At 43.5% G+C, this 27,017-nt stretch overlaps 1 protein-coding gene across 9 annotated transcripts in view; it reads right to left on the reverse strand.

The window, feature by feature from the left end:
- camta1a (calmodulin binding transcription activator 1a) overlaps window positions 1-27,017 on the reverse strand; it is a 289,606-nt gene that overhangs the window by 109,840 nt on the left and 152,749 nt on the right. For all 9 annotated transcript variants that reach the window (XM_034211026.1, XM_034211027.1, XM_034211025.1 and 6 more), the window contains one exon: window positions 13,334-13,469. In XM_034211026.1, coding sequence (XP_034066917.1) covers window positions 13,334-13,469 — 136 coding nt within the window. The remainder of the gene's footprint in view (window positions 1-13,333; window positions 13,470-27,017) is intronic.

The following is a 27,017-nucleotide window of genomic DNA, read 5'->3' on the forward strand; positions in this document are numbered from 1 at the left end:
TCGCTCATGCCTAAAAGTTTCTCTCACTCACTTTCTGTTGCCTCTTCTCTAAATCTATCCATCTCCCACTCTCATTACCCTCTCCCCCACTAATCTTTCCACAGGCAATAATATGTTCACCTTGCACAACAAGTTCAGGACTTGCCTGGAGAATGTTATATCCGTGCGTCCGTGTTTGGGAAATTAGCATGTGTACATTCACACCGCCTCCCCACTCTTTTCACCACTCCTCCTACATTCATTCCAAATCACCTACCCTCCCTTTTCCAACCCAATATGTTCTTCCTTTTTCTCTCTAACAACATGCGGTGCATATTCCAGCTGTTTATTAAACAATGCCAGAGATTCCTAGGAGCAGGTGATGCAGTCAATTACTCCACAATTACCTGGGTAATTATGCAAAGGAGGAGAGAGAAGAGCAGTAGCAGAGGGATGAAGAGGACCTTGGCAGAGGTGGATCGGCTGCACTGGCAGTGGTTGGGGCCCAGAATGGCAAGCGATTGAGACCTTGAAGTGACAGTGCCAGAGAGAGTGCAGCTATAAAGGACGATGTGCCCCCTCACCTGCCAAAAACATACACTGACGCACATAAACAACCACAAACACAGCTTCCCAAATTCAGCTTCTGCCCCAGTACACTGACACCCTGATGTCTGTGTGAATGTTGCTTTTCTGAGTGCTTATGCCTGCTGTTTTTGTTTTGGACAATAACCATACAGCGTTCCTGTGTTTTCCACTCCGCATTTTGCCTCTACACCCTTGACAATTAGGTGTCTTATACCTGAGAGGCAACAAAGAAAAGGGGGGAGGACACAGGCACAGAGAGAATAACATTGACAATGGTAAATACAGAAAGGAAGAAAAACACTTGGTAAAAGGTGAAAAGGTGGAATAACAGTGGACAGGGAAGTCTGCGGGTAGTTGCATGTAATCCACAGTCTTAATAATATATGTGATTACATAAGAGGAGCTGCTCATTTCCTTTTTGCTTTCTACACCATTTTTAGCATATATTAAAAACAGACCTATTTGGTAACACACACATTTCCTTTCTCTCAAACTACTACTAACAACCAGCGCTGCTCTGCAATCATCCGTGTGGACTGTTTTACACACTGACAGCGCAGCTCGTGTCAAGAGGGCCTGACAAGCATATCTTGGGGTAAATTGAACCACACAGTGGCTATTCTGAAACAAAAAGTGTCAGATAGAAGAAGAGGGCTTGGCGTATTGCCTGCCATGGGATCTTTATGCACTCAAATTGGAAATATTTTTACTGGCTGGGTGAATAGCAAATTGCTTAGTGTCAGCTCATCACTTAAGGAGGATTGTTGGTGGGTTTAATCCCAGCGCATGGATTCTCCAAATAGTCTCAAGCCATCTAACCCCTTTTTTCTCTCTCCAGGCGTCGTAACGTGTTTTGTGGCTGGAGTGCTGTCTGGGAAAACTTAGCTTTCAGTTATGACTCTCCAAACCTGTCACTTTGGCTCATCACTGTGTTGCAGATTCATTTATAAATCCGTCATCAAGAGAAAGGATAACTGGCCAGCCAAAGTAAATATGACCACATTTTAATGACGCAGAGTTGAAGGGAAAGTATGGCAGAAAATAAGTGGATAGTATAGAGATAAAGCAAAACGTTTTTCGTGATAAATTCTTTAAAAAACGAGAACATTTGTCCTTGGCATGTTCTTTATGTTCTCAGTTTGTCCACCTGTATGTCTGTGCTAGCGAAGGGGCAGCATTAGGTGGTCACATGCCCGTTCTGTGTTAGGGAAGATGGGCATGAGGGAATTACCTCACAGCTCCGTATCTCAAATCTGTGGGATTAAGCTCCATTAAACATGGAGCGCCGGCGAGCTTTATCTCGGGATTTCACTCTGAGACAGAGCAGAGCGCACAAGGAGGAGGGAGGGAGAAATAGCGATGAAACGTCCTTCACCTTTATCGACCAAATTATATAAAAAAGGAGGGATGAGAAAAATTGCTGTTCCACAGTACAATGGTGGAGGAGAGCTTGGCCATCTTGCACTTGTGTGGGTAGCATGCTTAAACACCAAGACAGTCTAACACTGACCACTACCTCTGTAGCTTGTGTAAAAACAGGTATTTTCTAAGGCACACTTGTGAGCCTTAACACTCCCGTACACTAGAAAAAAACCACATTCACAGAAGCACAGAAACAAGCAACTTAACTTGTACATGCACAATTAAATGGGCCGTATTATGATTTGGAGGGTTTTCCTCTTCCTGTAGTGTTCAATACATTGTTGTGCATGTAATGGTCTGCAAAGACAAACATCCCAAAGTTCACTCCAGAGGGGTTTTTTTCTCCCACACACCCCTTTGTTAACTTCTGTTACATAGTGACATGACTTTGTAACACTATGGCTTCTAATGGCTAGTGCTCCAACACATTGTATGATAGGCTGAGGGCCGGGACATCTCTAAGCGGTTGACCAATCACAACAGAGTCTTTCAGCTACACCAATCAGAGCAGACAGGGCTCTGGTTTCAGACAGAGGGTGAAAAGAGGTGCTGCAGCACAGGCAGTGTGGGAACATTAAAGCATGTAAATATGTCACAGTAAACTAGAGGATCAAAAATAAAAGTATGAGACCTTAAAATGAGCCTGATAGGGCCCCTTTAAAGCTCCTTAAGATGGGCTTCAAGAGTAAAAGAAGATGAATTAATCATTAAGTAACCGAATACACTGCACAATCAAATTTGGACTAGAACATTTTGAAATGCACTATTAGAGAGAGTCATTTGATTAAAGGTGGGGTAGGTAAGTTTGAGAAACCGGCTCGAGATACACTTTTTGTTATATTCCATGGAATGCTCTTAACATCCCGATAGCAATGAATATCTTAAGTGCTTTGACAAAAATACATAAAGAAATGTCATCTGTGGAAGCCATGGTACTGTAAAAAGCACGACCAATCATCTGAGCCGGCCCGGCTAAAACAACTGGATGGCCTACCTACCTGTCAGCCTTCCATCTGTGCACAAACTTATCTCGTGCCCTCATTGGTCATGTGCGCGTTCGTGTGTGTTGGAGGAGGGGCTCTGTAAGGAAGTGGCAGATTTGTTCCGGCTGTGTATTTTCAAATTCTAGCGCACTCGAGCTGGTTTCTTCAAAATTACCTACCCCACCTTTAAGTGTAGATCAAGTGAAATAATTATTCTTGCTTTTTTCTTAGCACTGGATGACCATCAAAAAGCCTGTACTTTATTTGAAGGATCAATACGTTTTCCTTACACATTAGTACGCTGTCTGTATCTATGTGTATCTATGTTTTAGTTTCAGCACGGAAATGAACCAGCGCCTCACTCCATACATTAACTGTACAGCCTGAGGAAGAAAAATAAAAAAGGGAGCATGCTGGGAGTCGGGGTGGTCCGGTGATGAACACCTCCTGTGTCCTCCCTTCATCCTCTTTCTCTCTCTTGCTCGCTCTTCTCCCTCCTCTGGGCTGTTATTGATCTGATCTCCTTCTCTCTCAACTGGAGCCATGATTCATGTTGTTCCGCCTGGCCCTCACTCACCACACACAGACACCGTTCAGTCATGCCCTCCTCTATCTATCTGTCCATCTGTCTCTGCCTGCTCTCCCCCTCTCAGCCCTCGGGCAAATCAACCTGCTGTCCACAGAGAGCCACCATGACCTGGCCTGCTCCTGTGTGGTTAATATCATAACTACTTATTATAACTATCTTTTACCTTATATTGTTTGTTTTAGTCATTATCATATCATCTCTTTCCCTATCAAATCGTTTTGGCGGATTTTATCATTAAAGTTAACATTTGAAGTTGATTTTCTTAACTGTTTTCTTTTGGTTATGAATGTGTTTGAATGTTGTAAGCCTTCAAAGAGATGAACAAAAGGGGTAAAAAACAAAAAAGCTAAAGTATGGATCTTCAGATGATATACAATAGTAGTTAATACGATCACTGTTTTTTTAAATGTATTTATTATTCTTTAACTTTGGTTGTCATTGATGTACCAAAATGTATTTTCTATGTGTCATGTGTCTTCAATTAATATTGAAAATAAGTAGATTTTCTTCATCTTGGGGATGAAAGTAGCTATGGACCTGTATACAGGGAAAGCTAAAGGTGCAATTTCACTTTTGAATCATATAACTTGAGATATCCGCCTTTGATAATGATTAGGTTAAAGGCCGTTTCATTTCCTGCTAGAGAATCAAAGGACAGTTTTTTATCAATTGTTTGTGTGCGTCATTTTTACATTGTATACTATTTCCCTGTTTATTCCGGGTTCATCTCTCAAAGTGTTGCTTTCAAATGTAGAATGTTCATTTTCAGAAAGAAAAAAAAGCTAGAGAGAGCAGAGAGAGAGAGACAGAGATGTGTACAGGCCTTGCAGCTGCAGGAGCACATAAAAGCCGGGCTTCAGCCAAGGCCCCTGCTCCAATGTGTAGAAATTAATTGAGTGAAAAAAATCTGCTGTTTAAGGTTGAAGTGGGTTATGGGAGGCAGTGTAACAATTGTTTTCTGTTTGCCAGGGGCTATATATCATTCATTCCGGCTTTCTCTCTCCTCTCCGCTCGCCTCTCTCTACCTCCTTCCCTCCCTCCCCACCCTCCCTCCTTACCATCCATCCACCTTCTAAGCCCCTCTTTCTCCCTCCTCGCTCCCCCCTCTCCCTTTCATCAGTCTTTTATTTTCCACAGTCCACAGTCTTTTTGATTCATTTTTATCTCTGCCATTTTCATCTATCACATTATTTTCGGTATGACTAAACGTAATTTTCTAGCAATAACAGGCTCCATTTATGAATTGGCGTTTTACTACATGGGCTAATATATACGTTTGGTGTGGAAATGCAGCCACACATGTGACAAACATACATACTGTACACTAACAAGGATTGTTTTCCCCCCTGAGATCCTGTCAGTGAAACAGAGCAAATGTACATATATGCAATCATTTGTGTGTGTCTGTGTGTGTGTTTGTGTGTGAGTTTGTGTGTGTCTCAGTGCAGCTGTCTACATGCATGCATCATTATTTAGTGACAGTGACATTAACAGGGGACCGGTGTTGACACACAATGCAGAACAAGCTTAGCACCCCCTTGGGCTTAAACAAATGACTCATTCTCTCTCCACATTTTAATGTGCAATAGAAATCCACAAAGGCTGTTGATGCCTTTCATTTCAGCACTATCAACAAAAAATACACATCAAAACAACAACAAAAACAAGGAACGTCATTGAAATCAACAGAAAGGGAAGAGAAAAGACAAAGATACTTGTGTCGCAAAGGACTTAGAAGCGGAAACCTGTTTAGATTACTTTGAAAAGAACAAGGTTGCAAACACAAGAATATATATATTGTGAAGAAAAGGAATAGAAGGCAGGAAGACAGAGTTATGAACAAAATGTACAACACAAGAGCGTTAATGACAATACTTGAATCTGCATTCATATTTACAATGTTGCCTAAAGCAGACGGGGTTAACCCTGTTTCCTGAGTTAAACTCCTCTTTAGCTTCCTTTCATGTAAAATATCAAATCTTTCAATATCACTCTGAGGAAAGCACAGTTGCTCACTCTGTATAATTCTATACAAACACTTAACCATTCTCTTTGAACTTTGCAGCTCCACTCATTATACGTCCTTTGAAGAGTGAATGTTGGAGCAATGCTACATTTTGATTTTGCAGCTATTAAATGTAACACAGCAGCAAATTACATCTAAACCTCTGTGTTGCTGCTTAATAATACATAGACAATGTGCAGAAGCCAGCAGAAAGATAAAGGTAGCCGATGAGCGAGATGCTCGAGTATAACAAATTCATCTCGCTGCAAATGTCAATACTCAAATATTTTCTGCAGATGAAGCAGAAAAGGCGGCTGTGGGATTGTGGGTCCAGCTGTACTGCCTTCATGAGGAAGGAGGAGATAATGTCACTACATGATTCCTCCTCACAGCCCTTGCCCCTATATCCTAAACACGGGTGCTGCTCTCCCCGTCTGAAGAATATGAAAAGAACCAAGTGTTCCAGGGCCAGCAGGGGAAGGAAGACATTGTTCTGCCAAGGCCTTACAGCATCCGAAGAAAACTCTGACTTCGCTACAGGAATGGCCCCGTATTAACAGAGTCAATCAGAAGAAGCTGCTTTTCCAAAGTGAAGAAGCAGGTGGAGGTAAGAAAGAGAAAGAGGAAAGGGAACAAGATAAAGACAGATGGAGAGAAAAGGGAAACTCGCAGATTCAGTACAAGCCATGTCCTGAAGAGCTATCAGAGGCATTTCCAGCAATCTATATAATGCATTTTTCAGGTTTTCAGGAATAGAAACCCACTCTTGGATTGAACTCAATAGTCAAGACTTCAGATTTTGGTCCTGGCCTGGCCTGAAGTCAAAATGTTGGAGAAATGTGTAAAGCAGCCTGTTGTGAATCATTAAATAGAGATTTAGCAAAGAACTTGCACCCTGACAGAAGCGTGGTGAGTTGATGCAGCAACAACTTGCTTTCCTTTGAACTCTCAACCTTTACAATCAAGAGAATCCACTGAATCTAACATTGGTTTGAGGTCTAGAACAGAACATACTTTTCAGTGCATATCACTGCACAATGTATCACTTGGTGTGGTTGTTTCTGAGCACAATGAATCTCTGAAGAATATTTTGGCCTGGATCTGAAAATAAGGAGAAGCCTTGGTTGAAAGTTGCTAATTAACATAAAAACCCAGGCTCTGGGTTGCCAAGGGATTTATGTTTTGCTCACGAGACCAAACAAAAACAGAATTCACAATCCAAGTCATGCAAAGCCATCTCACTGCCTGCAGTTCTCTGTTTTCTTCACCTTTTCTACAAACCTCCTGCCCCTGCTTTGCATATCTGGAGTTGGTTCTGCTGTGCTACTCCCATGGGGTTACATATATCAGACCCTGGCAAACTCAATTGATTTGGTGCACCAACAGCATCATTAAGGATAATGAGTGACATATGAAGAACTGGTAAGCATCCCCTCTTTCTGTCTCAATAGATTTGGAGGCCAAGAATCCCCAAAGAATGGAAACAGCCATATGGCCTGCAGTCATCTCCAATCCTGCATTTGACTCTGTTCCATTATTCTTCTGAATTGGTTCTTACCACTGGAGCACTGAAGGTGTGCATAGCGGCTGGACAGATCTCTCTTTTTCACTGGAACCCAGGAGAGAGGGGGGGCTAAAGATATTCAAAGCCAGTCATTAAATGTAAGTCAAATCCCACAAGCTTTTAAAAAAAAAAAAAAAGAGATATATATTTTTCAGGCCTTTTTCTCAGAGACATTACTTCCTTACCTTTCAAAACCAAAAAGCGGACACCCATGGAGACGACTCATTATGAAAACACAATAACATGTGGCAACACGCAGTAAATTCAATTACAAAAGCTGTCAATAATGCACAGCTTTTTGACGTGCACCCTACAGCGACCTTTCTAAAATTACTCTTAAATCCAGCTGCTCGATTGAAACGGTGATAACGGGGTCAACATGAAAGGCAGACTGGGAGCTTAACTGCTGCTGAGTGATTTGGCAATTGTAAGAACTACGAAACGAAAACTAATTACTTGAAGGAAAAACATGGTTAAAGTGGACACTCCCAACGCTGGGGGTAAGGCGTTCATGTGGGAAGGCTTTGGTTCAGTCGCTAATAACAACGTAACAACCCCATTAAGCCATTATGCTGGAGAGGGGATTACTTCTTTAATCTACTGTGGAGTATACAACAGAAAATCACGCAATAACTAAAATGGATATCTGGCTTCATCACCTACCTCCTGTGCATGGAACATTGACAGATAAATGCTGCAATTTCAAACATGGCTTTAGTAATGATTGCATTTGCTTCCAGTGTGATTTGTTATATATTACACCATGACGACTTTTCTATTATTTGTATTAAGCATGACTAAATGAGAACTATACTTCCTGTGCCTATGCAACCCCTTATTGACTAGTACTGTACTGTATATGAGAGCAGGAGGTTAGGCGTTATAACCATGGAAACCGTTCTTTGAAATATCACACGCAGATTGGTCATAACTCCTCCACAATCAGGTCATTCAAAAAGGAAGAACAAGCTGTTTGAGCTACGAGGCGAAGGAAGAAGTAGTGAATAAGAGAGCTGGCTCCAGGAGAAGAGAGAAGACAATGGAAACAGATTGATTAACTGTCGTTACAGAGCAGGCAGCTGACGGTTGACTTAAAGACATCCTATACGTTTGAATAAAAATGGAAAGTACAAACTTGTTTTGTTGCTTTGGGCATTGCCTGTATCAGTAATCTGATCTTAACTTCACAGTTGACTTGGAGCAGGGAGAAGAGGGGGAGCATGTCACCTCCTCTCAGAAACAGCGGTTTGTTTAGGGCCCTCTCACATCTGGACACACAATCTGTGAGGGTCTGAGGACAGAGGGTGTCGTTTTTCTCATACTGATATTCTGAACAATCTGTGCTGTTGTATTTGCTGTAAAGTGTCTCTACTGTAGGCTAATTTTTATTATATGTACAGCACTTTGGCTCGACCAAAAATCGTTTATAAATGTGCTATATAAATAAAACTTGATTTGATTAGATTTTAATCTGGCGATATCAGCCACTGCATCTGTAAATCAGTGCTACCACTGCTACGGAACACACTAACAGTCACCCAAAGCAAGTCTATTTCACAGATATGCAGCTAGTTTGATTATAACTCACCAATGCCACGCACCCTTGTGGCCATGACATCGTGAAATGTTTTTCATCAAGTTTTAACAAGCAGACAAAAAAAGTAAGAAGCTGTGCCTCCAGAGAGTCTTTTGAATTCAGATATAAATGTGCTTGGATGGACAAAAAACTTCAGAGTCTGATTTGCTGCAAAATAAATTGCTAGACCCCTCATAAAAGTGGAGTTAAATGTTGAAGGTCATGTGATATTGAAAGCCAATGCAGTGTAGCATCCAGCGTGCATCCACTAGCATCCACTCCATTACAACATTAGCAACTAATGTTTTGACATTTGTCTTCATTATTATCAATGAACAGAGGCGATTGAGCCACCAGCATGCTCCATTACCTTCCTTCATTGCACAGTTGCACAGTTGAAATCACACATTAGGGTGGATCCAACATGAAATGACAAGTTGCAGGGGCTAAGGATGCACCAGCTGATTATTTAGGTGGTGGAGGGTGAGAGGTCTGAATGAACGGATGGCGGGGTGGAGCTGAGGCAGGGATGGGAGTTAGGGAATTGGTAGAGAACTGTATTGGCATTAAAGTCTGGGGAGCGTGGGGGCGCAGAACAGCACAGCGCACCTTAAGAGGAGAAGCTCATTTCAAACGGTATAATTAGCCTGTGGTAATGAAATAAGTCAGAGGCACTGCCACCTTTACTTAAGAGAAAATCGATCTGCATTTTAGGGAGTTTATTAAAGCTTAGGAATAATGGGGAGTAAGGATAGAAGAGGTGGAGGAGATGGGGGGGGGTTAAGTTGACATTAACAGCTAATCAGATAAGAAGATGTGCTAGCGCTTGACAAGAAGCAGAAGAGAGATCAGCTGGAGTTTATCAAAGCAGATGTGTCTGAGGTCTCTGCTATTTCACAGCGAGAAGCCAGGGGATGCTAGAGCTATGCACACAATGAGACCCACAGCCTGAATTAAGATGACATCACTCTGTGGGAGAATAAGCCAATGAAATCGTGGTGTAACCTGACTGATAGACAGCCACTGGGCGTCCTCATTACAGTGAGGCTGCAAAGGATTCCCATGGAAGCTTGGTCATGGTCAGGAGCTGGTAACAACTTGGTAAGAGCAGGGTGTGGTGAGATAATCACTGATGGACATCTTTCCTCAGGTGCCCCAAATGCATGCTGGGATGCTGGGGGTGCTGCTTGCTCATTTATCCAGCCGTCTGGCCGACTCACCTGGAGTGATGGGGGAGACGTCAGGAAGGCAGGCTGCTATTTCACGGCCTGTTAAGCGCTAATGCCGCAACATGCCCTGCGCTCCAATTTTAGGCAACAGGGAGCATTACCACCCAAGTAAAGGTTCTGTCCTTCTGGACAGTGGACTTGGAGAGCGGTGGAATGAGTTGTGGAGGAAAAAGGGGAGCACAGAAGAGGGAGTGGAGCAGGACGATGACAAATCTAGTGAAATAATTAAAAGGCAGGGAAATGAAAGACAGAGAACGAGAGGGGAGAGAGAAAGACATAGAGAGTAAAAAGTATAGACAGAGAGAGGGAGGGAAAAATAGGGTAGAGCCTTAGTTTACACGGGCTGCTGAGCCAGCACTGCGGAGCAGGCAGGACAGCAGCAGCACGCGCTGACATCCACTCCTGCCACGCTAGGCTGCCTCTTGCAGGCCCCAGAAGGCCCCTCGCTCCAGGGCTCGCAGCCTTTTTCTCGCCGGAGCCACTGAGCATCACTTGCCTGAACCACCCACAACACTTGTCCTCTCTGAGCACCAAACCTGGCCCATGTAATAACCACAGAACCTCTATTAGGGACTGGGTGTCTGGGGAATCAGAGCAGATACACAGCACAGCATGAGTGATGAAAAAACTCCTGTAAAACAACTGAGGTTATGTTCAAGTTAAGTCGACTCTTTGTACTCTTGTATAATGAATGATGTATTTTAATGGATCTTTCTCTTCTACTTCTAAATACAGTTGTACGCAGAAATAGATAGCCCGTTATTCATTTCCTGTGGTCTTGTACTTTCAGTGAACTAAAGGCAAAGGTCAAGTCATTTGTATGTGCTTACAATAAACATGGTGGGTCATGGTTCCCATCATAGGCTGTTTGCAGCAGTGATGGATCACCTCCTCTGTCAGTCTTGAAGGGTGAGGTGTAAGAAAGACATGACTCAGGTCCTCCAAGGTTGCAGGATGTGTACATAAACACAGTCTCAGTAGCGCAGCACAGACAATGTGTGCACTGTATCTTTATGCACAGGCCTGCTATATGTATGTGAATTAGCAGTAGTTCATGTCCAATTGCTGCTAGTATATATAAGTCTTTATCTGTTTGTTTTTTTAAATGTCTGTAAAATTGTTATTGTGATACAGAATATGTCTATTTTAAGTGTTTGTTGATTGTTATGTACCCACCCAGGGACTGCAGATTGAAATAAGCTAAATGTAGCATCAATTATCTCTTCTCTTTTTTAAATTACGGTATTTTTAATAAAGACATAATAATAAAGATAATTTCTATGTTATCCCATGAGGCCCTGAGTCAGTGTCTACCTCTCTCACCTTCACACCTTGAATGCTGCTGCTGACAGCAATTAGCTGTGGTAAATTAGACCGGTTACAACATACTGGATCTCTCACAGCAGAATAACAGGATGGAGTTTTACACTCAGTGAACAGCCATCAGTCTTTATGTGTGAGTCATGATGACTGTGCATTAGTACATCCTCTATCTGATGTTGTTGCACACTGCACACTACAGGTTTAGCGTTTGGACAGCCTCTGACTGGTAATTGCTACGGATGGACACGAAATACTGTCACAATAACTCAATGTTCATGTCCAAATTGTAAAGGAAAGTGTATTCCTTTAAAACTCAAATGTTATATTGTATGCCCCATTTTTGTTTTCCAGCACATGTTCAATGCATCTTATAAAGTGAGTCATTGGGCATCCCTAGCACAATTCAGTCATGATGCGGCAAGTGACCAGAACTAAATAGCACAACATGTAGCACATAAAATGAATCTGAAGACTGCCCTGGATTCAGGACTTCCTTGTGTTTTATTTCACGTGATTCCTCACCTTAAGAGCCAATCTCATTGGATATGGCTTGCAAGGAAAACATTTTATATTAATTGTATAAAGCTGGGACTGCTGGTCACAGAGGTCTGGATATTTTTATACCATATATGTTTCTCCTTGTCCATGGTGACAGCTACGAAACCACAGAAGAAAACGCGCTATAAGCGGCCAAGAGAAGAACCCAAGTTCCAGTGTGCTGTGATGTGCCAGTTACGAGAGTTGCTTTAAAGTAAAACGGCTACTTTTCTGGAGCATTGACCAGAATTGATGCTGGAAAATAGGACAGTGGCATAATGTACACTTTTCTGTTATGGAGCAGTGCCTCTTTTTGCTGATGTTGACCAAACTGATATAACAGACAGTAGAAGTAAGGTAAATAATTGTGTGTTATTAATGGCAATCTTATACTTTAGATATATGTTTAATTACATTTGTATGCATCAGCTGGCCTTTGAAATACAGTAACTGCACATGTACAAGTCATGTGTACCAGACAGGAGCCAGTTATTTCTCCTACCATATCATCATTGAGTAAGAAATGCTAGCTTTGCCCTTTATGTAAGACAGCACTTTCCATCCCTTTCTGCAGGCTTATGTGTACTGCAAAATTGTGGGAATTGACAATAGCCTGGTAATATAACCGTATAAATGCATGCTGGCTGAGTAAACCTTCTGAGAAGCCAGAACTGTCAGGAAGCAGAAACATTTGTAACAGTCTAAAACGATGGATGTGTGTAGTCCCAACAGGTTATCAGACCTCTGCAGGACCGGAGATGACACTGAGCCGGCAAGGCGAGGGAAGAGGGCCATTTTCTTAGAGTGACAAATATCTGGAGGAGTACAAACAGGGAGCAAAACCCCTGTTGAGAGAATGCCTGAGCTTTGTCTTTGTCGCACTGTGTGACAGACTCACAGCACCGCTCCCTGAGGTGTGTGGTTATGCGGTGAGTACATGTGCACATACGGAAAAAGGACACAAATCCCAGATCTCTTATTACTCTTCTTTAACTTCTGTGCTTTCGGCACCTGTGAAAAACACCAGACTTACACTACTGAAACTCAGGAAAAGAATCTGAGGTTGAGACGTCTTATAATTGGATTGCTTATATTCAATCATGTTGTCAACACTGTATTGGCACCACCTGCGCCAGCCAGACAGATACATCCGGTCCTTTTATTGCCGTGGCTTGTATAGGTAGTGACGTGGGGTGAGGTGTAGGAACGCTAGCTCCACAGTACTGCTTTGAGCCAGCAAGATTAATGTAGGCTCTCTGGAGCAAAGGCAACATCCACAGCCTTAATAAGGTACAAACAATCGGTTCCACTCCACTGGCTTCCCAGGGAAACTATTGTTGTGCCGCATTGTTTCTTGGTAAGGCTCCTCGGAGACATGGGTCTAATGCAGCATGTGACTGTCTCCATTACAGCCAGGGGAGAGCTCAGTGTAGACCTGTGTTAGTCTGTGTCAGTGTGAAGGCTGGCTCTCGTCCATCCCAAACCCACCCCCACCTGTGCACTCCCTCCAAAATCCAAACTCTTGTAAGCGCACTCACCTCGACTCCTTGTACTTTCAACTTCATGTGATCCTCCCGTGTGGTCTTCCCGTCTTTCCTCTTCTTCCAGCAGTAGCCATCCTTTCTGTACTTCACCTTCTTCCTGTTGTACAATATCATCGACCCATTCTGCGGCCTGGATCCGTGGAGACGGGACAGAGAGAGGGGAGAGCAAAAGGGAAAAAAGATGAGAAGGATGTTTTTTAACACTGGTATGCACACTTTGACGATGAACAAAGCACCCTTCAGCATACATTTCTCCCAATGAGAAGAGTGTGTGCTGGGAGCGGCTTAAGTGTCACCTCTTCTCACTGAGTAAATTACATGAAGGACAGTGTGTAAGGCAAGTAGCTTTGGGTTCAGGGGAGCTGGAGTTGGGGGGGCTTCCTTTCTTATCTCTCATTCATCCAACTTAAATGAGTTGTGGTGTTGGAAGTCCCTAAGGGGGAGCGAAGATCCTCCCTCACACTCCATTCATAATTCATTCTCCCTCCACCAGACCACAGCCTGTAGGCTCATAATGACATAATGTAACTATTTGATGATAATCTGCCTTTCCACTTTGATTTGTAACAGAGGCATTTGGCGCTCAGTGTTAAACATTAACAGAAAGTGTAGCATAAAACATTTATGGCTTACGCAACAATTAGTGAGCGGTTTAACATGGTTTTGAGTGGGTTTATTTGTTTTTGATTGTATTGTTGAGTGTCATCGGTATGAATCCATACGTCACATTAATTTCCCACACAGTTTTGCACTCAACACACACATATTCATATTTCTGAAATGAGAGCTTTGCCTCAGTGTTTGGGGCCTCACAGTGAATAACTAGGAAAGCAGCTGAAGAAGCAGTGTAACTGTTGCTTAACCAACCAATCAGCAGGTGAGCCTTATCAGCCATGTGTTCATTGCTTACATACACAGACACAACACACCCAGACACAAACATATACAAAATAATATAGCAAAACTCAAAGAACAAAAGCTGGGTAGATTTGTGTTGTCTCGAACAATATTCAAAATAAGCAAAACCCGACGGTTGTTTTGCATTGTTTGGTTATTTGTTGTAAAGGTTTTTTTTTTCACAAGGTTTATTTATAACGCTGCATGCATCATTTTGCAGGGCTGCCTTTTGGGGCCAGGGCGCGTGTTTATCTTGGTATCACTCATCAATCATTTTTCCCGGTCGGATCTCAGGGGCCAGCGGAGAAGGAGGAGAAGTAGGGGGGGTGGGGTCCCTGCAGTCCCCCCTCTGTGGCCCCTGACAGCACCTTCTAATGAGAGACGCCACTCACACATTGACATGCTCAGTCCTTGCTGATCTCCCTTCTTCCCTTTCCTCCTCCCTTCCTCTCTCTACAGCCCTCTCTTCCTTCCGTCAGTCAACTCAAGCTGCGCTTCAGGGACCGTCTTTGTCTCCTCCCTCGCTCCGTCTCCTTTCCTGCCTTCTCCCCCCTCTCTTGTTTCATCTGTCTCAGGATTTCTTAACGCCACTCTCCCACACCGCCCTCTCTCCTGCTGTTTTCACCTCACTCACTGCCCTCTCTTGTTCAATACTCAGCATACTTTGCAGAAAACAACTATTAAGCATACACTTTTATTGGTCAGTTTAAAATGTGGAACTGCTCAATGGCTGTGAGGGATATACACAGTATAAATTGTGTTCTACTTTACAGCATCCGTAATGTCACCCGTCGTCGAGGAGCAGTCGTAAATGGCACTCATGAACTAAGAACTTTGCAGATTGCTGCAATTTCAAGATATTTGCATCCCAAATGTCGTTTGAAGGACACTCGTTTGACATGCCTGCATCAGCACTTGGTATCAATCAAAAAGCAGAATGGCCCCCTCCTATTATTTGTTTCGATATCATTCTCGGTTTTGTCCTTCGAAAGATACAAGGAGCGTGTGCTTCTTAAAATGTAGCTCAGCTTGAGACAAAAAGATGGGCGCAGATGAGATAAGGCAGAAAATCAAATGACACAGGGCTATCTGATCTCCTCCAGAGCACTGGAAATTGGGGTGAGGCTTCGGTGTCAAAGGCGCCACGCCGTATTTATCGGCTCTGCGCGAAAACATATTCGCTCAGCTATTTTTGAGGGACTGTTAAGTAGATGCTATTTTCAATTCAAGGCACTTTGGACCCGTAGGAAAGCGCCTAGGCATCCACTCTGGAGTAGGCCTAAGGCAGAGGCCAGTCTAAAATGCATGCTATGGCAACATAATGTGTCTCTTCCACTCCTGCTGTCTCCCTCTCCCTCCCTCCCACTCATCCATTTCCACTGTATACTTAGGCGTTTCAATTAATCTTATCAGAATTATACATATTTATACATGAGGGGAAAAGCTAACTGCTCTGTTATCAAAGAAGCGTGACAGGAGGCTCTCTGTCTCAGATGCCTAAATGTGGCAGATTAATATGGAAATACAGGCCTCTGACAAAGTGCACACTGCCGCCTCGCTCTTCTTTGGAGTTTGCAATGATAATAAGCTTTACCCTCAGGGTGGCGTTAGGCCTTGTCCAGTCCTTTAGGAATCATTCATTTACCCAGGTAATGGCATTCACTCAATCAGATTTGTTCATTTGAAAAAGTCAGGGGGGGAGTGGGGAGTTTATGAGGTTGGTGACGTGCTCTGCATGGGTAACAAAGGCAAAGCAGGGGAGTCCTGGCCCACAGGCAGGCGATACACAGCTCACAGGCTCAGCTTCACTGTCTAAAGGCCGACGGGTAGTACACAAAGAAAGGAGGAAGAAGCTAAAAAAGGAAGATAGAGAGGGAGAGACAAATCTGTATGACTGTGAGAGAATATCTTGTTCCAACGGAGATCAGCAGGACAATCCACAGCTCTGGTGAATCATCATAAAATCTTAAAATGTTCTGACTTTATAAACATTTCATTTATAGAGAACAAAAACTGGCTTGGGGAAATGCAATACCATTTTTGGTAACTATAAGCCATCTATAGAAAGTCAATAAACAAAAAAAAACAGAGATTATAGTTTGTCCTCAATAAATGACTCAAAATACATGAAAACACTGTTACTGTTGTACCAGGACCAAAACCACTCAACTATATTAAGTGTACTGTAAGGAAAGATTTTGTTCTTGGAGAACTTGTGTAGCAGTAATAGCTGTAGCCCCTTTTCTATTCCCCATGATGCCCTTGGTTTGATTAATACAATTCATACTGTTTTTCTCCCCAGCAAGCTCAACTGGCTGTGCAGCCAAGAGGAGAGGAGAGGAGAGGAAATCAGAATACAGGGCGATATAAGAAAGGAAAGGAAAGAAGAGGAGATCTGGGCAAAAGAGCTGGGCCGTAAAGGCTTTGAAGATCGGAGGGTGAACTGCTCGGGGCCCGAAGTGGCTCAGGGGGGAGGTGACACCTGCTGTTCTCAATTACCCCTCAGAGCCTTCAGTCATCTCAGCCTTTACCCCACAGTGTTAACCACACTCACACATACTCATCCAAACACACCAACCCTATTACTGTAAGTAATACATATGAGGCAGAAATATGCCCCTGAGCCATCACACAAAAGCAACACACACCCACACACACACACCCACACACCCACACACCACACACACACACACACACACACACACACACACACACCACACACACACACACACACACACACACACACACACACACACACACACACACACACACACACACACACACACACACACACACACCAAGTTCCCGGTAACCCTGTTGCTCCATGTAGGATAACATTAATAGCCAGAAGAGTGACAGAACATCAATAACACACTGATGCTGGTCATTACAGGTTCTGTCAATCTCAGGTAAAACATGGGTCACATGTGTTCAAACACATGCGTGCGTACACACATCTGGGGCTGTCGACACCGAGCAGAGGTGTTTCACATGTAATGTAATTAGACTTCAAGCAAGGGCGCTCTATTAGATAGCACATCATCTTTGAGCTGGATGTGTGAGCAGAAAGGTGCTGGCGCCGCGTCGGGGGCTCCTATCTGGACGCATCACGTGCAATTGATGACTCGCAGATAAGCCCTCCCCTCAGCCCTGCCAAAGAATGCATCAGGAAGTGGGGCGTTCGCTAAAACTACTTTAAATGTAAATCTGCCACGGCCTCAGGATTGAGATTCATTGTCTGCGCTGCTCTGAACCCCTCCAACTCCCCCGTTAGTGTTCGTATGTCGAGACGCCGCGGGTCGCGCAGCTCTTTGACTGCCAATGAGGCCTCGGCGCCCGATCACTGTGATGCCCGCAGTTCTTACTCCTCTAGTCCCTAGTGGCCTCAGCTATCAGCCATGAATGCTTAATTATAAATGGTAATTACGGGGGTGATGGGTCAGTCAACTGGAACACGTTAGGCAACATCTTTTAAATCATATCGCATCATCCCCTTTTGCCGTATAATGTTTTCTCACTCTCCCGGAATGTCAGCTAAATGGTCATCTTTAATAAGAATTACGGGGGAAACAGTGAAAGCAGCTAACTGAATTAGACTGAGATGAATCAGGAATTTAAGTTTTCTTAATATGATATCACGTATCTCCAAGGCTGTACAGATGGAGCTCAATGTTTGTTTACCCTACCCAATGTGTTCAACTAAATACAACAGTAATGATGAGCGGGTAGCTGCGCCTCTGGAGTTGTAATTCAGGGTAGGGAGACAGATCGTGCGCCTCCCCTCTTTCTCGCTATATATACGCCTATGACTGCCACAGAACTCAGGCCCTGGTCCATTGCCCTCCAGCACAAAACAGATGTTCTCCCCGCACTTATCTCAATGAAAAAAAATCACAGACAATTTACAAAGAATATAAATTACAGTCGTAGCTCCACATCAGTGTCACCGTCCCTATAAGACCTTGTAAAAGAGGATAAGGGTGAATTGGTGTGAGAGGGTGGGTGGATTGTTGGGGGACAACATAAGGCGGATGGAAGCAGCAGGGGGGGGGTGGTGTTGCTCTTATCTGGTCCACAGCAGCCCAGCAGAATGAGAGGGAGGCTGGTGACTGGCGGTGATGCTGCGCTGATAGCACTAAGCCGGTTTCATGCACATTTCAGGGAGGCTGCCATCACTACTCAGACTTAAAGCTCTCAGCTCCTGCCAGTGGATGGGGTTGGGACGTTATTTACAAATAGCCATGTCATACACTGGTTACACCGCTCCATTCTCTGTGTCAACACACACACACACACACACACACACACACACACACACACACACACACACACACACAACACACACACACACACACACACACAACACACACACACACACACACACACACACACACACACACGCACAGCAGCAAGGGCTAATGTGCAGCTTTGATGTAAAGCTTAGGTGACATGGAATTTGAATTTCAGTGCGTGTAAGGTTTTGGCTGTGAAGACATTTCTTATTCACTTGAAATGCACACTGTTGCTGCATACGTGTGTGTGTGTGTGTGTGTGTGTGTGTGTGTGTGTGTGTGTGTGTGTGTGTGTGTGTGTGTGTGTGTGTGTGTGTGTGTGTGTGTGTGTGTGTGTGTGTGTGTGTGTGTGTGTGTGTGCTGTGTGTGTGTGTGTGCGCGTGCGAGCGAGCGAGTGTGCATAATATGTTTAACTGGGTTGAAATGTTGATGACTTTCAACTGCTTGCTCAAAAGGATCCCACATCATGTTTGTGGTGACTGCTATTTTCAGTCTTTAGTCAGTATGCATATGCTTACTTGGAAATAGCGACTACAGAGACGATGATTCATACCTCACATCCCCTGTGCTAATCTTCACAAATCATCCATGGTGTGTCTCAGTGCGTTGTAAATAAAAAGGTGCCATCCGAATGAAGCTTCTCTATAGGCAAGGCAATTTTATTTATATAGCACTTTTCAGCATGTGGCGATTCAAAGTGCTTTACAGATTAAAAGCAAAAGACATTCTATAGCCAGATCCTGCTGACAACTACATGCTGTGTGCATCGGCCATGTGCAGTCCTAAGTCCTGTAGCACTGCCTTATGACTCTTTGTAAGGAGGATGCTTTTGTACTCTTAATAATGCATGGGCAGCAGGGAATTGAGTAGCCTTATTTTATGTCATGGAATAAAGCTGCTGTTTTAGCAGCTTACGTTTTGGTAAGAAATACTAATGCAATTAAATCTCAGTCGAACTAGACTGCAGCAAGGAAAGGTCAGGTTTTATTTATTAGTAATAACAACCTTGCTTTCTATTAAGACTAGGAGCAGGAGAATTCAGCCCCCAAGTTAATGATGTGTTCTTAGGATTAAAGTGTTTTTTTTCTATTCTTTTGCTTCCTATTAATGCGAGATTCAACGGGTAACATGATCTTATGTCATTGAAAGTATAAAAAAATTGAAAAAAACGAGGATTCTTAAGAAGAAGGAAATAAAAAGATGGAGAATAAAAACATACTTTATACGGTCATGAAGTGTTAGCTGTAACATCTTGAGTCTGTGCTGGCAATGGGATATATTATTTGCAATTATTACTAATATTCTTTAACAATATGCATTACCTGTTGTAGGCATTGCAAAGTAAATATATTACACTTCAATTGTGGGGAATTGTCCTAGAACATTGAAGTCCACTTGAGGTGAGGGAAGTTTATCCAGAGTCTAGGAAAGAGTCAGGGTGGGGCAAGGACAGTCTTTCCTCCCATCATGCATTGTGCCAGGCCCAGCTTATGGATCAGCTGGGCATAGCCCTCCTTGTCTGCCACTACAGTGCCACTGACCTTCCCCTATTGATCCTCCAGTGACGGAGCACAGCTAAGGCCAGCTATTGAACCACTTATGATTAATTCAGAAATCCTGCCTTGTCCACAAAAAGGCAAAAGAACAAAGCACAAGCAGTATAGGAACAAGTGAAAAGAGGACGGTTAAAGAGCCAGTGAGGTCAAAAAAACTCTCCACTTTTTAAAGAGGCAAAGAACTACAGAGAAGTGAAAAAGTGCTCTATACAAGCTGACCAAGCTATAAAGCACATTTAGCAGTCCCTTCTGTAACGAAAAAACACGGTTACCAGAAAGGAAGGTGGTAGAAAACAGGGAGTAATAAAAAAAGAAGAAGTGAGAAAGGGAAAGAGGCAGACAGGGAAACAGATAGAAAGAAGAGAAGGAGCTTTTCTTCCTCTCCCTTCTTCTATTCTATTTTAGTCATAAGGATATACCAGTGAGGGCGCAAGGTTGAAATTGAGCTGTAACTCTATCTGTGTGCTGGAGCGAATCAGAAAGTCTATCCCACCTTTCACCTGGGAATCACAGCTCTCTCTGTGTCCTGTCTGGTCACCATACCAACCACAGCAAGGCATCATGGGATTAATTGGAGCCCAGGGCTCAGCGGCAGCTCAGGCACAGATAGAGAGTTAGCGGAGAGAAGGATGGACATCATCCACGATCAAGTGCTGAAGTCCATGCAGATCAAATTGAATTTCAGGCCCTGCTTGCATTGCAGTGAGGATACGGTCTTGAGGTAGCACTAAACACATTGCAGTCCAAGCCACATCCGCAGTAACGCTTGGACTCGATTCCCGGATGAAGTTTACAGCATAGCGTTCGCCTTCTTCTCTGATCCCCAACTGTGGTGTAGGGATTTTACACAAACACTGACACACTGTGATTCGCCTCCGTAAACACAACCTGTGCCAGAATGTTGAATCCACAGAGCGTCAACACTGGGAAGCCTACTGTGTCGGTGGGGTCTTGGTAAGACATAAAAGGGGAAATGATAGCTGGAGATGAGTAAATACAAAGTCATGTTCGACAGCAACTTCACCGGTTAGACAAAAGACATTTTAACTGTTGACCAGGGCTACTGTTGATTAATAGGCTCTGTCCAGTAGAAATAAACGACATTAAGATAATTAGAAGCTATTTGCTTGAAAAAATGTAAAATGTCAGTAGTTAAACTCTTAGAGTAATAACCTTAATGTGGTGTGCTGTATGTCAATGAGAAAGTAATGTTAATTTGATGGCACTTCTTTCCCACAACAGCTAAATCATATGATAATACATGCTGGTCACTCCTGTTTAGTTGATGGCAGTTCAAATAAATGTTTATTGGGAATACTTTCATAAATGCAGTGGCTGCCCTGAAATAAGGTAATTTATGATTATCAAATTGAGCTTCGAGAAGCCTTTGCACTGCTGCACATTTTTTGTGTGTGGCACAATCAGTATGATCCAATTCTCTACCAATTAGATTAGCGCTGCTCAGCTGGCCAGACATCAGTCTGTGGTTGTTTTCAGCGTGAATGTGTGCAACTGTGTCAGTGTGGAGCCGGGTATTTATTGGAAACCCAGGATCAAGAATCTTTGCACCATTACACAAAGTAGAGACAAAAATAGGCTGAAGGAACAAGATGGCTAGCTCTGTTGTTGACAGTTAAAAGTAGGCTATTCTGTTTCTGTAAGTGCTTTGCATTTACTGCATAGTTAGTTTGTTAACCATTGACCATAAAACATCACTGTAAACAGATATTCACTTGGCAATGGGATTTATTTGGGCTTCTGTATATTATTTTGTAGCAGACAATACAGCAAAACGGACCAGATTAAATTAATTTCTGTGTATAAATAAATTATAATAATAAAGGGTATATATTAACAAATGATCATGGAGACTGTGACGTTTCAAATATTGAGTTTACTTTCTTCTATTCTGCTTTTATCTTGTCTACTGCTATTGTTAAACAAGACTGTATGTCACTTGTCTGACATTTTTGTAGATTTTTGCTGAATGTGTATACTCAAATGGCAGAATGGGGTAAAATAAATAGGGAATGGGGAAATTGACTGAAGGGAGATGGGTGTGGGTAGTGTATGATGTTATGGGTGAGCGTGTTAGTCAAGTGGTCCCACAGGCTCGACGCTCTCTCACACTCAATTTATCTGGGTATGTTTGTATTTGATGACCTTTGACCTTGGCCCCTGGCACATGTCTGAGATCCCTCCGCTCCGTCTCTGATGCATCAGCTGGGGCCAGGACCTCACACACACACACACACACACACACACACACACACACACACACACACACACACACACACACACACACACACACACACACACACACACACACACACACACACACACACACACACACACACACACACACACACACACACACACACACAGCGTGACTGAGCCAAGCAGAGGATAAGTCAACTCTACATCTCCTGCTAATACACAACAACAGTGATGGGCTTTACCCACACAATGAAGATGATAGACTGTGTGTCCCACAATGTTTATCTACTGCCGACCAGCTACGCAGTCTCCCCGCAGCCATCTACATGTACACACGCACATCTGAATACACTCATAAAGTAGTCAGCAAGGCACACCTCTAATCATGGCCACCTCTGCCTTTTCATTTTCCAAGTTCAGTGGCCCATTGAGCTCCCACACACTAAATCACATCAACACTCTCTCCTCCATAAATGATCCTCACACACACACATTCTCCCCTTCCCCCCTTCCTCCCTTCCTCTATTGGTTTCTTAAAAACATTTCAGACACACACAGACATAAATACACGGACAGAGACATACTCTAGCGCGGCTGGCATGATAGTGGGCCTGGCATAATAAATCATTATCCCACACAGCTTGGGATGGACTAAACACAGATGTAATGAGCGTCTAGCCTTGCCCTCCAGGAACGGAAGAGGTGTATCCCCACTATTCCAAAACCATAAAATGTTTATCCTCAGTCTGGCACCGAGCATGACTTACACACTTCCTACAGCAGCATTTCCAAACTACAGCAGCACGTGGCCTGACTGCCACACCGGCCTAGCTGATTGACTATTTCCCCCATATTTGACACACCAGTGAGTCTGCTCATCAGTCACTTCAGCAAGCAGGCTGTGAGAATTGGAGGAGTGGGGGGAGGCGAAGCAACAGCAACAGCTACTGTACAGCATGGCAAAGAGTTTGCTTGTGGCTCTGTGCTGCATATAGGGCCTGGCAGAGGGAGATATGCTCTTGAATGAAATCAATGATGTATGTATAGTAAGTACAATAGTATACACAACTTTACAAATCTTTAATATCATATTCTGCAGGGTTTTCTTTGGTGAAAGGATATGTAGGGGGAGAGGGGGCTGAGGGATACATTTTCTATCGCCCTGAAACGATTATAAATATGTAGAGAATGTTATACAAAACTAAAGCATGACACACATCCATATTTCTGAAATAAGTCCCTGAGTTTGGTCTCTGTACTCCCTCGTGAAGGTATGTGACTAGAACCTGTGATGTGCAGTAGACATACTTTTTCTCTGTTATTATATGCAGAGAAAAAACTGACACGTTGACTTTAACTAAATGTATTATGTCAACAGATTTCACATACATGTATGAGTTTAGTTGAAAGCAATCATATTAGGTTTAAATAAAAACTATTAGGTTCAACTTAATCAACTAATACAGTTATGTGAGATTTGTTACGGAAATACATTTAACTAAATTCAACGGTTCAGTTTTTTTCAGTGTACCACGTGTTTCTCTGGGTAACTGGGTTAGTCCTGATAAAACGCGGGATTAGAGAGACAATGTTTTTTTTAATATTTGAAGGAACCCACCGTCCCCGCCCCCAAACAAAGATCATTATGCTGCTCCTCTCTGAAGCCCCACTGTCCTACTCGGCAAAAGTCTTGGAGGACAATGATACACCGCTGTGCCCAGCGTTGGCATTGTGATGAACTACTTCTCGAAGCAATCATGCGGATTTACATCATCCCTTGACATTTAGCCTCACACTCCAAACACTATCAGTGTGGGGGGGTGTCATGTCTCTGTTGGGCTTTCGAGTGGGTCTCTATGCATGTGTATGTGTGTGTGTGCTTGAGGAATTAAATATCTTTCCCTGACATTTAGCCTCGCTGTCCGCATGGCGCTCTGCAGGAAGAGGCAATGTGGGAATGCCAATCTTGAAATCCTGAAACATATTATTCTCTCTTGTGTGCCTATCTGTGTGTGTCTGTTTTGTGCAACCGTGTCAGAATTGGAATACACAGTTATTAAGGGGGGAGGCCTGCCACTCATGTGTCTCCAGAGGGTGAGGAGACCAGACACCATATAGGAGGAAAGGAGAAGACTAAAAGCAGACTGAAGGGAGAAACAGAGAGAAACACAACTAATGAAGGAGAGGAAGGGAGTGGTGGAGGTGTCAAGGCACCAATTGCAGTGCTGGGCAGGAGCAGTAAAGACAAGCTAGTGGCCTCTGCAACTTTAAGATTGCCATTAAACTCTCGCCTTACTCGTGTTTATGGTTGGCTTTGTGTGTCAGAGGAGAAGGGGATCGTAAAGTGGGGCTTTGTCTGTCTGCCATCGATTTATTTCCTTCGTTAGGGTGATGACACTGCCTGCTTATGATGTCCTAGCACAGACTGTAATTACAGAGCACTTCTGTCTCTATTGATGTCACTTTGTTAGTTTAATTACGCTATATTGGGTTTTAGAGTCGCGGCAAGAGCAAAGCTATGATGTAGGGCAAATATCATCAATGGAACATCCTCTTTTGAAGATGTCGGGGGCAGAGCGTAGGCAGATAATTATTTTCATAGACATCTAAAATAGACCCTGTGCATCTCAACATCTAGAAAGGCAAAGAGAAGGTAATCTGATATTTAATGACTATTCCGTCTGTGTTATGACCAAAGTCAGAAAGAGGAGGCTGTGAATGCGATAAGAGCCTTAATGGAAATGAAACACCTGGGTTCAACCTTGAGCGCGCCTGTCTACGCGCCCAGTCCCCAGGTGCTGGGGTTGACTGAGAGTCGAGCGGTATGAGAACCATTGGTGTGTTTCTGTGTATCTGTGTGATCACAAATGTGTGTGCATACAGTGTATATATGATGCGAGGGGACCCAAGGGGGAATCAGTGCCATGTGAAGGTGACCCCTTCCCATGGCACAGGAGGGAGAGGCCACCTGCTTGCTGGTGAGGGCAAAATGAGGGTGACAGCCATCCACCTGTCTGAGAACACTCATTCCAGACCCCATCTGCCCACCCCCTTTGGGATATCTCCTCCCCCGGGGACCCTGTGACCCCCGCTGTCTTCCACTTGACCAGGCCTCCTGTCCACGGCCGGCTGAAACTGCCACCGCTCACCTGGAACCAGAGGCCATTCTGGGGCACTGTATACAGTTCTACACATCCAGGGCTCTGCAGCACACATTTGCACTTTTACTCTGTTTTTTATTTTCTTGTTTTAAAGGGATAGAGGCGGCCAGACCTTTTAAATCACTGTGTACTATAAGTCCTCTGACTTGGCTTAGTCATCACAGGTAGCCAACAGGGAAGGCCTTTATTTGCTCCCTTTTTTCCTCCTCTGTGATGTTCCCCAAACTGAAAACTCATCATGGTGTTCTGTAGCACAGATAATCGCTGGCCAACAACAGAGCAATTTGGCAACTCAAACAATGGTCACATATAGTGCACTGTCTATTTGTCACGTCTTTCCCTCCCTCTCTTCTCTCTCCCTCTGTGCATGCAGCCGTCTGTGTTTCTTGCTATTGTAGAGTGGAACACACAGAATCACATTCTCTTGCCAAACAATCCACCCTGTGGATGGATCTCTATATTCAGGACGGTCTATCTGACGGCAGTGAGACCCACCCCTTTCTCCCATGGCTTCAGACCTGTGGCCTGGCACTGGGGCTGTGTTTGCATTTCTCTATGGGCTTCAACCACATAACAGTGTAGGGTCTGTGTGGAAAAGACACTACAGACTTCAGATCTCCTACAGCACTCCAGGGCTGACAGGCCCACTATACTCTGTGCAGAGGAATATTTGCCCTGCAGAAAAGGTGTACAAATATTCTGAGACAGATATGATGAAAAGAGAAGAAAGAAAAATAGGGGATTTAAGAGGTAGAGGGAAAGGTGGCACATAGAGATCGAGCATACTTAAGATAAAGAGAAACATCAGGTCTTTGCTTTAGAAGAAAGTGTCTTGCAAAAAGAATACTGACTAATACTGAGAAAGTGTGCATAAAGTAAGGCAAATCTAATTTCGGGAAACTTGCAAAGATTTGTAATTACGGCAGGTTGGGACTTGGAGTAGAATCTAAAAGCTGGATTTCTGTCCTCTCAGGCTGTCCGAGCTCTCTGCTTGTTCTGCATGATTGCCTGTTGATTCGCAGCATATTGGTGTTACCCAGGCTGCCTGCCTGGAACAGACACAATGCTACTACCTATTCACAGCGGACATCACAGGGAAAACCTGAATAGGTGTACTGCTTCCACTCTAGGAGGGCGAGTCCACATTTCTTGCAAAGATTTTTTTTTTTTGAGTAAAAAGTTGAGGAAGACATAGATATAGCCATGGTGCTAAGAAATGAGCCAAGAAAATGCAGGTGCCACAATAGTAAGATATTGAGGTGTGGGTATCAAATAATGGGAAATAAAGAACAATACAAGAACTACAAAAGAGAAAATACTGGAACGTGTTTTGGTGAAGAACTGAAGGCAATATTAAAAGGCAGAAATAGTAGAATAAATGTTACGTCTGAAAAATGTCTTCAATGGATGAAACATGTGGCCCATCATTGGTTCTGGTGAGCTGGCAGCTAGGAGAAGGTAATAGAGAATAAGGTGTTTGAGAGGGTGTTGGAAGCAGAGAGCTGTGCTTTGATTATTGCTCTGATGCATGAGTAAATGCATCAGTGGTGCTGTT

The sequence above is a fragment of the Gymnodraco acuticeps genome, unplaced genomic scaffold, assembly GCF_902827175.1.
Source record: "Gymnodraco acuticeps unplaced genomic scaffold, fGymAcu1.1, whole genome shotgun sequence".
Taxonomy (NCBI): Eukaryota; Metazoa; Chordata; class Actinopteri; order Perciformes; family Bathydraconidae; genus Gymnodraco; species Gymnodraco acuticeps.